This window comes from Carassius gibelio, chromosome B3, assembly GCF_023724105.1.
Source record: "Carassius gibelio isolate Cgi1373 ecotype wild population from Czech Republic chromosome B3, carGib1.2-hapl.c, whole genome shotgun sequence".
Lineage (NCBI taxonomy): Eukaryota > Metazoa > Chordata > Actinopteri > Cypriniformes > Cyprinidae > Carassius > Carassius gibelio.
Window position 1 is genome coordinate 8351439 of NC_068398.1, and position 12968 is coordinate 8364406.

Consider the following 12968-nt stretch of genomic DNA (forward strand, 5'->3'; position numbering starts at 1 on the left):
GTTTTATAAAAACATCTGAACGAGCATATATATATATATATATATATATATATATATATATATATATATATATATATATATATGTGTGTGTGTGTGTGTGTGTGTGTGTGTGTGTGTGTGGATTTTTGACTTTCATGAGCTGTAAGCTGTAATGTAACAATGAAAAAAAAAACTTTTGAAATGTTTAACTTTACATGTAATGAATCTAGAATATATGAAAGTTTCACTTCTTTAAATAAGTTACAAAAAAAAAAAAAAAACTTCACGATATTCTATTTTTTTTTAGATGCACCTGTACACACACACACACTACAGTAAACAGTTAAACCCCATTCAGGTAAACATTCAGACATATTATAAGATTAATTTTGGGGTTAAACATGCTAATCATAGAAATAATGTCACAATGCTAAAAAAAAAAAAAAAAATCTTAATGGTAAAATATGTTTTCATTTTAAGTATTGTTTAGTTTGAATACTGAATGTTTAATTTAACTGTAGTTGTCTTTTTCATAATTGCATAGTTGGAGAAATAAAGTTTTGTTTTTAATAACAACACAACCCCAGTGAAGAAACAAACATTGTGCAAAGGATAAGTGATTTATAATCAGAGACCCTCTTTTTTACTTTTCATCTGATTTTGGTTTGTTCTGATGAAGAAACAAACTCTACATCTTGGATAGACAGATTTTCATTTGTGAATAAAGTGATCCTTTAAGTACTTTCCCAAAATTATTGTGACAGCATACAGGTAATTTTGGGTTGCAGATAGTTTATTTGCAATCTTATAATTTAAGAAAACACTTATACAAAAAAATAGCAGTAAAACATAGATTTGATTGAATATTTCTCAGTGAGTGATGCACATACGTTTTAAACCACAGCCCACGATCGCACACATCAGAAAAGCACAGTGTATTTATCTCCATAATAGTCCTGAATGAGCTGTTAGGACTGTCATTTAAAGCAGATGGACATGCAGATAGACGATACAGAGGCTGCCCGCTCAGGGCTGTGGACGTTACAGTATCTGATGAGAGAGACAGATCCATCCAAACGTGGCTTGTTTGAGGGAAAGACAGAGGAAAGATGGAGAACAGGGTGAGAGTGTGAGCACAGGTGTGGATGGACCGGTAAACGCTGTGCAGTGTCTCCAGCTGTGCAGTATCTCTACAGGACGTCACGTAGATCACAGGCCATCTCCACCATCCACGTCCACAAACAACACGGAGCACGTTCAGCAGGTGCTGTTTGGGTTAAAAGAAGGAAAGCAAGGGTCATCCCCAACCGCAGTGAACAGGTGAGGAGGAGTTCTCTGTGTGGTGAGTGTGTTTTAGCAGACACAGCCGCTGTGTCCCTGAGGGGACGTGTCCTGAGGACTGGAGTCTTTCTGGTTGGACACCTGACCGTCTCCGTCCATACTTTCATTCATCTTCTCACATATCACGTCCACCAGACACTCGAAAACCTGCTTCACGTTGATGTTGTCTTTAGCGCTGGCCTCGAAAAACTGGAAACCTGAGGAAATCGAAAAAAAAAAAGAAACTTATTAACAATAATAAAAATAAAACTCTTTTTATCTCAACTAGTTGCTTAACCAAAATTTCTAAATTTAATTTAGTTTAACTTGATGTCGTAAAATTGCTCAAACTAAAGTTAATTATATATATATATATATACACACACATACACACACACACAGTTTATATTATATAAATATATAAACCTACTTAAAAAACAAACTTAGTTAAAAAAAAAAAAAGTGTATAAGAAAACTGTAGAATAAATGATGAGCATGATATACTGTATAAAGATTCATGTATAATAAATTTAAACTCATTTACATCAAATTTTACATACAAAATGACATTTTATTTGTATATGTAATATATTTAACTATATTTATACCTATTTATAAAATGAGAACGAGAAAACAACTTTTGTAATGTTGATATAATGAGAAAACAAGGAAGAAAATAATAATGCATGGCCGCTTAGAAGTTCAGTAGATTATTAAAGTGTTGGGAAATAAATAAATAAGATATAGATATTAGATTTAGATATTGTAATGGCATGGCTGTGTGTGCACATTGAGACTAATGTTCATAATGATATTTTTTTCTCTCTCTCTCTTCAGGTCATGAAAACAAGCAAATAGCAGGGTTTCGTGTGCATCCTCTCACCCAGTTCCTGAGCCAGTCTCTGGCTGTCCTCTGTGGGAATGAGTCTGTCGTCCTCCAGGTCACACTTGTTGCCCACCAGTATCACCTGTGCATTATCCCACGAGTACGTCTTTATCTGAGTGGCCCTACGAGCCAAACATCAAACACTCTTAATACACACATCAGATAGAGATGCATGTGTGTGTGTGTGTGTTTGGCTCACCAGTCCTGAACGGCGTTGAATGAGTCCTGGTTTGTGATGTCGTACATCAGCAGGAAGCCCATGGCTCCTCTGTAATACGCTGTAGTGATGGTTCTGTAGCGCTCCTGTCCCGCTGTGTCCTGAAAAACATTATCATTACAGTAATCCTAATTATATGCAGGAACAGAACATCCAGGCTCGTGCTAGAAGCTGATGTTGTGATAAACAGTCTTTACCAATGATGACCACTAGATGGCAGAGCAGAAGTAGTTTTTTTTCCCAAGAAACACTACTAGATTTTTAAGGGGTTAAATTCTGAAGAGCCAGAGTTATATAATGATCATCCTTTTGACACATAAATCTTCAGATAAGGGTTATTTATGAAGTCATATATTAAAATTTTATAATATATATATGCTATCATAAATGTACATATTTTCATTTAATGTGTTTAGTCAAATGTATTAAAATATACACATATTAATGCATATTTCAATGCAGATAATTTGTAATCTTAAAATAAACTACATTTATCATCATTTATACACATTACTTAGTATATTTATATATTATGTAAAAAATAAGCATATAATAAGTTTTAATATATGAATGTTTATACAAAAACATTATAATACTCTGTGAATCAAGTATTTATATTTTAAAATTACACACATTTGATTTTTATATCTTAATATTAATCTTTTTTTTTTGCTCTTATCATTTATCTAATTTACATATATGCAGACAAAAACATTTTATTATTATTATTTAACGCCCATTTCAAGTTTACTGCAACTATGAGCTGTCACTCAGAAACCTGCTATTGGCTGAACATGAACATGAAGAGCCATCCCTTCATCAGAGACGGAGGAGAGAACGTGTTTCCTGGGCAACCAGAGGCTGGCACAGGTTCACACATGACCCTCGAACATCAGCTTCAGACTACAACCAGACTTTTCATAATAAAAAAATACATGCACCCTTCATAGCCATTATATGTCAATAATTATAGAAGCACAATTACTATTCTCTTGCTTAGAATTAACTATTGCAACATTTATGAGGACAAGGCACAAAGAAACAAGAAGAAGAAAATCTGCGGTAATGGTAAACAAATGAAATCAATTTGTATTCAGCTAACTGTATGCTTTATGCATCATCAGCATGAATCATGCTCCACTTTATCGCTAATAATTTCCCCTTTTAGGATCTGCACCCAAACCTCTAAAAGGCTCTTCAACCACTAGCCTATTTCCATTTCTAAATTATGCATGAGAGACATTTATTTGATTTGAAATGCACTGCAACCTTTTGATCTAAGAGGATGGTCCCAGTGCTTGTGCAGAGGTCAGTCGAGGGCTGACAGATACAGAGGTTCAGTGCGGCCAGGAGGGGCATTTATCAGAAGCACAAGCCTTTCTGTGTCTGGATCCGAGCCACAGCACACATTAAGAGCAAACGCACCGCTGAGAACGCAGCCATGCAGCTCACATTCAGCCCAAACTTAAGCTACTTTAGCACTCACTCCCCACTTCTTTCTTCGCACAATGCACAAGCAATTTCTGAGTTTTTCCTCAGTTAGACTTCTATAATGTTCAGAATTGCAAACCACTCCTGCTATTTCTACAATATATAGTATGTATGCTCAGTATGCAAATGGTTTGTGTGCATAAAATACCTGATGAACTATAGTGTACAGCATAGCTTGCATCATAGCAATGCTTTAGAAATGATTGCACATCTCTGCCGTGGAGGAATTTACTGCCTTCACTCCCACTCACAGCACCGTACCAGCCGGCGGCACATCCACACACCCATCTGAGGCTTACAGAGATGTTTTCTTTAATAACACCAGTAATCTGAGGTTAAAACTCACAGCCTAAAGCTCACATGCAAACAGAGCAGGAAACATTCTGTTAGTCATCGTAACTTCATCCTTTTAAGCCATTCTGCTTCTGTAAAATCGCCACCCTAGAGTTATACCACAAACATGCATGATTCACAGACATGCATGGACTCGTTTGCCATGCTCTGCACACTTTTTGACTGATGAATGACTTTTCCAGTAATCTGTGATTAGGCTTTTAAAAACACTTTAAAGAAGAGGCTAAGAATTCAATTTTAGAGTTAAATTTATATATATTACTACAACCAATTGCATATTTCCTAACTTTTTTCATAAATTTTCATGATCTTTCCAGGCCTAAAACACAATTTCCTGCTATATCCATGAATAACACAAACTAGTTTTGAAGTATAGTTATAGTACACATTAGTGGCCTCGTGTGCGTGAGGGGAGAGACTAGACCTAAAAACATTGTGAAACAAACAACATGACATGTTTAGTCCACATTCAAAACTGTGAACAGGTTTGAATCTATAAAATGCATCTTTGTATGATGTCCTCTATTGTCACTGAACAGCCTTCACAGACCTTTTCTGCAACATCTGATTAGGTTACATAGGTGTTATAGTGCTCACTACCTTTATGCTTTTCATCTTTTTTTTTTTTTACCAAAATTATATTATTAATCAAAACTTTAGTTTAAACAAATATTTCATATCAATACTAAAACAACATCTATTTTAAATCAATATGGTTCTTTTTAACTCTCTACTCAAAGACTCCTGAACTTTTAAGCCGCACACCTGTTTCCAACATTGATAATAATAAAAAATGTTTTTTGAGCATCAAATCAGCATATTATCATGATTTCTGAAGGATCCTGTGATGCTGAAATTACAGCTTTGACATCACAGGAATAAATTACATTTTAAAATATATTAAAAAAGAAAATTATCAGTTATTTTAAATTGTAATAACATTTCACAATATTACTGTTTTTACTGTATCTTTTTTTTTTACTGTATCGAGACTTGATTACTGTAAGAGTAAGAAAACATATTAAACTTGCTGACCCCAAACTTTTGAATGGTGGTGTTATAATTAAAAAATAATGAATGAAATACTTGAATAGATGCATTAAAATAGATTCTCCTATTAGTTTAAGACGTCAGGATGATCAGGTGATGGTCAAACGTACCCAAACCTGCAGTTTGATCCTCTTGTTGTTGCGAAAAATGGTTTTGACCTTAAAGTCGATTCCCACCGTGCTGACGAATGCTGAAGTGAAGGAATCGTCCGCGTAGCGAAACAGGAAGCTGGTTTTACCGACGCTGCTGTTGCCGATGATCAGAATTTTGAACATGTAGTCAAAGTTTTGGTCAGCCGCGTCCTTCTGTGACGGCGGGAGACGCGAGTCGGTCACTGATGCCATCTGAAACAGACAAAACCAGCAGTTCACGTTCAATTTCAACATCAATACAAAAGCCACTCGGTAAGATTGAAAAATCTAATCAATTCTGCTTATTTTATGAGCTAACGTTTTATTTAGATACACTTAACTGCATAAAACTACATGAAATTTAAACTGAACTACCTTTAAATTAGAAAAGTCAACATCTAAACAAAACTAGCCCTTTCTTAACACACTTAAAAAAAAAAAAAAAACATTGTTTTCTCATCAAATATCCTACGTTTCACTCAAATAGGTTTGCAAATGCCGTTTCATGTCTGAAAACACATTTCTGATTACCCTCGGAGCACAGCCTTCAGAACCGGCCATGTCCGCCAACAAAAGGGCTCAGACTAACAGACCAAACTCTAGGGAATGGAAATAAAACCCCTCCAGCGCCCCGTGATCAAACAGACCCTCACAGGCCTGATGGAGCGGGTCTCCATGGTGACAGGCCCAAGAACCAATCACGCAGACCCATTAAAAGACGAGAGGAGCGCTCCAAACACCACTCCGCTCCAGAGGTGGAGGAGATGACTGCCCACAGCAGCTACTGTCTCCAGTACATGAGAGCCCTTGTTAGGAAGCATCTTTCTGAACTCAATTGCGCTATAATTTAGAATAACAGTAGAGTAAGTCTGTGAGCTGGAGGGGGCTGAAGGACCCGTGTAAGAGGAACATGGAGAGACTCTGATTCTGATCATCATGTGCTCACTGCTTGGAGAAGCTGGTTAATCCTAACGGTCAGGTTTACAGTGTAGGGTAAGGTTGCAAAATCATCGGGCAAGACAACGAGAAACACTTAAGAGGTTATGAAACATCTTCCTATTTGAAGAGGAAAAATGCAAACAAGCACAGAATGTGTTAAAAGATAAATGTTTGCTCGTAGTCTCTTATTTTAATGCGTTGATTCAGCAAGGATACATTAAACTGATTGAAAGAGACAAGAAAGACATTTATACTGTTAAAAACAACTATTTTAAATATTCTTACAAGGGATCTTGAGAAAAAATAAAAATATTAAGCAGCACAACTGTTTTCATCATTGGTAATAATAATAAATGTTTCTTCAGCAGCAATCATCATATTAGAATGATTCCTGAAGGATCGTGTGACGCTGAAGACTGGAGTAATGATGCTGAAAATACAGCTTTGATCACAGGAATAAATTACATTTAAACAAATATTCAAGTGGTAAACAGTTATTTGAATTTGTAATAATATCACAATATTACTACTTCATTTCTCATGAAATAACTGCAGCCTTGGTGAGCATATAAACATTATAAAAGCATCATAAATGTAGTTAAATAACAAAACCTGCTACAACATTGGGGATATTTCTTGTGAGCGATCACTTTGCAAACAATAATTAAATGGCAAAAACACAACAGAATCGTCTCTTTTACTTTCATACAATTATATGCATGTATACTTAAACAACTTTTCAATTAAACAATGTTTTTACTTGCCGTTACTGCCTGATTCTTCAAATGAAACATTACAATTGAGTAAAACTCTACTTTCTCTAAGGATCTTAAGCTCCCAATAAAATCTTGTCACATGGTGAGCATGTGCACTGGCTAACACCACAACTAAAGCCAAAGATGTCAAAGAAAGTGGATTTTATTCCATGATCTTCAGTAACAAGACAAGCCAGATTACACAGCTGGCCCAAATCTCCCAAGATACTTTGCTACTGTTTCATTTATAATCATTTCTCCAGTTCAAATGCATGTCTGGATTGAACCCTAAAACAACACCATAAAACAGACCTGACATGGCATCTATACTCGCCATTTATTTTATCGCTCAATTTAATAGTTTTATACCAAACAGCACTCAAGCACAGCATTCTGTCCATTAGTAAGAACACCAAATCCCATCCCGCTTGTCCCATGGGAGGCACAAATCAATATCACTATGGACTGTATGGAACCCCTTCCCCTCCATTAACATTACTTTAATCTGGATAGATTCAGAGATTAATATTTCACTCCAACTACACAGACCTACTAAAACATTAACTTCATATGCCACCACCTTCAATTAGGGAAGAAGCTTTTAATAATTTAAGAAAAATTGTGAATAATACGTCAAATGATTTTTGTTCACGTGGATCCACGAAAAACGCCTTAAAACGCAGTTTATTATGACAGACCAGTAGGTGGCGATGTCTCAGTTAACACTGAGATGATAACACTATCATTTTTTGTAACCCGTTTTCAAGTTTGTTGTTTTTAAAAAGAATTGCAAAAATGCATGAAGTAAGTTGTTGTTTTTTAAGTTGAAGTTTAGTTTCACCTTAAATTTACAAGAATAGACTTTTAGCTAAAAACAGAAAACTGTATTTGTGTTGACCATGATAGTGGGATTCTGGAGGCATGAAAATGTAAACTCTAAAAATCTTTTGTAAACAACAAAGACGTTTTCAAAAATCCATTTGAACAGGGATCAAGGGTTTTTAGCACACTTTTTTGTGTAAATGTACCCAATATGTACAAATAAAATCTAAGATTAAAAATATAAACTAAACCTTGATAATAACTGTGGAACACACAGACTTAGTGTACACTTACATATTGCACATAATATACCTGTACATTCATAACTGCGTTTGTAATATACCTGCCTACAATTGTCAATGTTTATATTGTCATTCCTTACCTACTTATTTGTATTTTTTTATTCTTTTATTATGCTTTTTTGTTCTGTCGCTGTCATTCTGTTGCACTGCGAGCTTCTATCACGAAAACAAATTCCTCATATGTGTAAACAAACTGGCAATAAAGCTCATTCTGATTCTATAATACTATAATGATATTATTAAAGTATAGGAATATCTTGCCTCATAGAATCCCATTGTAAGTGCTTCATAGCATCCATATTTTTGACACTGAACACTGAAATGATCAGATTTAGAATATCAGATATCTCAACAACCTACATGACCAATATTCACCTTCTGTGTCCTTCTCAGGCGTGCTATAGACCGTGGGGTCTGTGACACCTGACTTCATCACAGAGGGCCAAATGGTGTTTCTGAGGGCCAGGGTCTCTGGTTACCATGACACTGATCTGTCTATTGATCATCTGGCAGATGTCCACAACTGAGCACCAGTGGAATGGAATTAAACAGCACACAGTTTGCTTTCATTCACTGCAGACTGATTCAAAGATGACAATCCCACAGTACATTTCATAAAACAAATAATATCCAAAGGATGCAAATAAATAACGTGTTGTTTAATCCATGCACGGAGGACGTTTACCACACAACAAAAAATACATGGAAACGGAAAACAAGAACTTTCATCCTAAAAAAAAAAGAAAAAAAAAAAAGAAATCATAGTACAGTATCAGATAATACTTTGAAGTGTACCATGGTATTTACATGGTATTCTAAAGAACAATACCGTGGAAGAAAATCGAGGTAGAGCCATTGTAAATGTACCCAGAATACAACAGTACCGTACTAACAGTGCAGCTGTTCCGTTCTCAATTTAAATCTGGACTCAATTCGAATCTTCACTCTTTGGCGTTCTAAACCAGTTTAAAGAACAACAACGTCATAATCGCGATGACATGACGAACGAACAGTGCCTGTCTTGCAGCATGAGCCAAAGTTAAAGTTTGTCCCATCCGGAGACAGAGAAATGAGTGTATGGGGTCAAATCGACTCTCAAAAGCAAAGACTCAATAGGATAAAGTTCTTACCTTCACACGGATACTCGGTGCTTTATCTTGTGCTCCGGTTAGTCCGGTAAAGCCACCGGGATTTCCTCCTCGCGTGAAAACGCGTATGTAACAAACTCGTTCGGTGTGTGTGTGTGTGTGTGTGTGTGTGTGTGTGTGTGTGTGTGTGTGTGTGTGTGTGTGTGTGCGTGCGCGCGCGGGCGTAACGGAGCTCCCGGATCTGAAATGTTTACACAGCAGCTTCCAGCTCCGTCCCGAACAGCAGTGCTTTTTCTTCCTCTTTACACGCTTTTCTACAAACATGGGCAAAATTGATCTAATATCAGAAATACCTCTTTCAAGACTGAATTTGAAATTAATTTAAACTGACTTAACAAACAGGATTCAGAATTGAAAATAAAATTTGAATATAGGAATTAAATATATGCCATATCAATTTATTTTGTAAATTAAAACGTCTTCAAGTTTGAATGTTTTATAAGTGTTGCAGATAGACACATGGCTAGACTTGTAGGCCTACTACATGGACTTCATTTCCCAGAATGCCCTCATATCCTGTGAGTTGTGCGCAACAGTTCAAATTCCAATTTATGAAATTAAAATCTAGTTTCATTAATTCCGTCTGTTTATTAATGAAACTACATTCTACTCCATTTCTTCCTTTTATTTATACCTCACTGAAGCCTGGGAAGCATTCAGGTTTGTGTGTAACTTCGGTAAGAAAGAAGTCATTGCAGATAAAAACATTCACAATGCTTGTTATTAGATATCTTGTAACAACTCTTTCAGAATAAACCGTATTTATATTTTATTGAAACTCAACATACATAGGTGTTTAATATTTCTTAAACTGAATAAATGTTTATTGCATTGGACACAAACACACACAAATAACGTTTGCATTCTTATAATTAAAATGGAAAATATGATTAGAAAACTGTACACTAAAGATAAAAACGGAACTCAACAGATCTTAATAGCCTTGAGATAATAGACTTGAATATCAAAAACAAGAAAATCCCATTTGTATTTCACTCAATCTTCAGCAGCACCATCCTCCATGTTTAGTGATAAAAGAAAGTTTATTCTGCTGTTCAAATATCATGTTTACATAGATGAGAAAAGGTTCAGTTACTATGCATTGCTTTTCCACAGAGTTTAATTGCCATTTTAGTGTCATTCATTCTATAAGAAATGTAAACAGCATATTATGATTGACTATTTCCATAAGCCTTTCCACAAACAGCCCACAGTGGGAAGATATATGATTGTTGTTCACATTGTGAAGCATTAAGGCTAATGCAGATGAGAATTATACTACATACTTCACCAACAAATTACAACACATCGTTTAAAACATCAAACAGCTATATTATCACTAATACCTGTTTAAGCAGGTGGTCTGTTTATTATAAACAAAAGATTCAATGCAATTACCCACTCTGAAGCATTTTAAAGTACAGAGAAATACTGTTAACATCCATAATAATATAATTTAATATGGCTGGGCATGTTTACATTATAAAAAAAACTCCAGCCCTAAAATATGCATTTTATAGATTGTCTGAGAGCGATTCACACAAATTATTTCCTACTAAGAAAGATTTTAAAGGAAAGTGATCAAGACAAATTGGGCCGAAATTGACTGAAACCTGGTCACAAATAAAACAGACTAAATTGAGATCTGAGTCCACTTTTAGGGACAGTGTGAATACTAATTCAACTCACTTCTGAACTTGGTTCATTTAACCTTAAAGAACAGTAGAAACTCTCGCTGTATAAAAACTAGAAGCGTTATTGTTATACAAAAAATTCTGACAGAAAACGAGAACATAGACAGGATAGTTCTCTAGAAACACCTGTCTGACTGGACTCTCTCTCATAAACACACTCATATAGTTCCCAAATGGAGGCCCAGGTAAATGAGATTGATGGTAGTGGAGAAAAAGCCTGTAAGGTTGCAGAGGTTTGACAGACCATGGTAGCGGTAGAAGGTGGTCCTGTGCTCCTTGTATTTTGGGTCCTGTTCACGGAGTTTGGCGTATCCTTCCTTATTGGAGCTCATACCCACCTGATCCCCCAGACCGTGCTCCTTCTCGATCTCCTGCATGACCAGCATGCACTCGGTGGCAGACGGACCAAACCACTGCGCGTTCAGACCGGCCATGATCACCGCCACAAAGAACAAAATCATCTGCTCAGAAAAATAAAAACAGAGCGTGAGAGAAGGGTGAAACTAAATGAGGTTGATGAACGTTTTGCTTCAAACCATGCAGAAGGCAAGCATTTTGATGGGTCACCTGTATGCCCTCGTGCCAGTCCAGCAGTTCTCTGGGGTGGTACACAGCATATATGGCCAGATTGACTGCATTAGCACCCAGCAGACAGTAGAAATAAAATGGGAATAACTTGCTTTGCACAAGACCGAATGTGTGCATTGATACCTGGGAAATCAGCACAAAACCTGAAAATATAAAGAGGAATTAGAAGTATATATATATATATATATATAATATATATTGCATGTTATATGATGATATAATTATCATAACAGTATATTAATTTACCTGCTATGAAAGACACCCACACCTGCATTCCCCAGGTGAAGGAAATCACCAGAAGGTGAAGCACTTTCACAAAGTCAGTTGGGTCTCCCTCGGTAGCCATAATTAACTTCTGAAAAGTTAATAATACTAACAATAACAAAAATAAATAAATAAATAAATAATCAGTAGGCTATATTTTAAAAAAGAAATAAAGATCACAAAAAAATATCTGCATCAGAATATAGATTCACAGTATCATCTAAATGGAAAGCTCTAATGTTAATGCATAACATTTCACGGATTATAAAATGCATTATGCGTGCAAATACATTTATAGCGTGTCAGTACAGAGTCTTGTGTATGGACCGGTGTTGATAAAATTCTCGAGAACACATTATTGAAAACAGAAGAATAGTTCTTGCGTCTGAAAACCTTACCAATTATCCCGATCGGTTATGATTTTGGATCCGTTAATATAATTTGCGTATATAATATAATCCCGTTAATAAGAAACGACAACAGCACGTTTCTAGACTTCCGTGATAGTCGTTCACGCAATTTCTGTTACGCAAGCAATGTCACACTCAAGCAATTTCCTTCTCAAAGTGAATTCTGTCGGTCTAAAAAAAAATTAAAATACGTACACACGTTTATGAGTCTCTTTATTCAGGTCTTTTTTACAAACACTTAAAAAAAATGGTGCTTATCTTCTGCACAAAATGTATGTTGCTTCTGTAGTTGCTCGATATCACACTGTTAGTCCCGCCCCCGTGATCACACCACCCAATCACACTCTATTATTCAAAGAAATGGACGAATGTCATCCAATCACGATGCAAGGAGCGGCTTGTCTTTCTAATGTCCATCCAAAATTGTGGCTAATTAACTCTAGCGAATAAGTAATATTAATTCAGTACTACATATAGAATATCTTTTATAACACTGAATCTTTTATAACACTCAATCTATTTAGTATTTTGGATATACTAGGATAGTATTTATTAATATTATGAATGAAAAGTTTTCATTTTCATCAAAACAATACTAATAAAAAAAATATGTAGTTT

At 35.6% G+C, this 12968-nt stretch overlaps 2 protein-coding genes across 4 annotated transcripts; both read right to left on the bottom strand.

Moving 5' to 3' along the window:
• Positions 1-754: 754 nt before the first annotated feature.
• Positions 755-9865, bottom strand: rab3db (RAB3D, member RAS oncogene family, b). Of its 2 annotated transcripts, XM_052551696.1 has the most exons (6): positions 9377-9534; positions 8622-8819; positions 5408-5641; positions 2385-2503; positions 2183-2307; positions 755-1517 (listed from the first exon to the last, which is right to left on the bottom strand). In XM_052551696.1, the coding sequence occupies exons 3-6, from the start codon at positions 5639-5641 to the stop codon at positions 1333-1335; spliced, it is 663 nt and encodes a 220-aa protein (XP_052407656.1). In that variant the 5' UTR covers positions 8622-8819; positions 9377-9534; the 3' UTR covers positions 755-1332. The 2 variants fall into 2 exon arrangements, with proteins under 2 accessions (XP_052407656.1, XP_052407655.1); XM_052551695.1 differs by lacking the exon at positions 8622-8819 and having other exon boundaries at positions 9377-9865.
• A 553-nt stretch (positions 9866-10418) lies between these two features.
• On the bottom strand, positions 10419-12648 carry tmem205 (transmembrane protein 205). 2 transcript variants are annotated; one of them, XM_052551698.1, is made up of 4 exons: positions 12339-12648; positions 11923-12031; positions 11656-11819; positions 10419-11549 (listed from the first exon to the last, which is right to left on the bottom strand). In XM_052551698.1, exons 2-4 carry the CDS (start codon positions 12020-12022, stop codon positions 11247-11249), a joined length of 567 nt encoding a protein of 188 aa, XP_052407658.1. In that variant the 5' UTR covers positions 12023-12031; positions 12339-12648; the 3' UTR covers positions 10419-11246. The 2 variants fall into 2 exon arrangements, with proteins under 2 accessions (XP_052407658.1, XP_052407657.1); XM_052551697.1 differs by having other exon boundaries at positions 11923-12048; positions 12339-12647.
• Between the last annotated feature and the right edge of the window lie 320 nt (positions 12649-12968).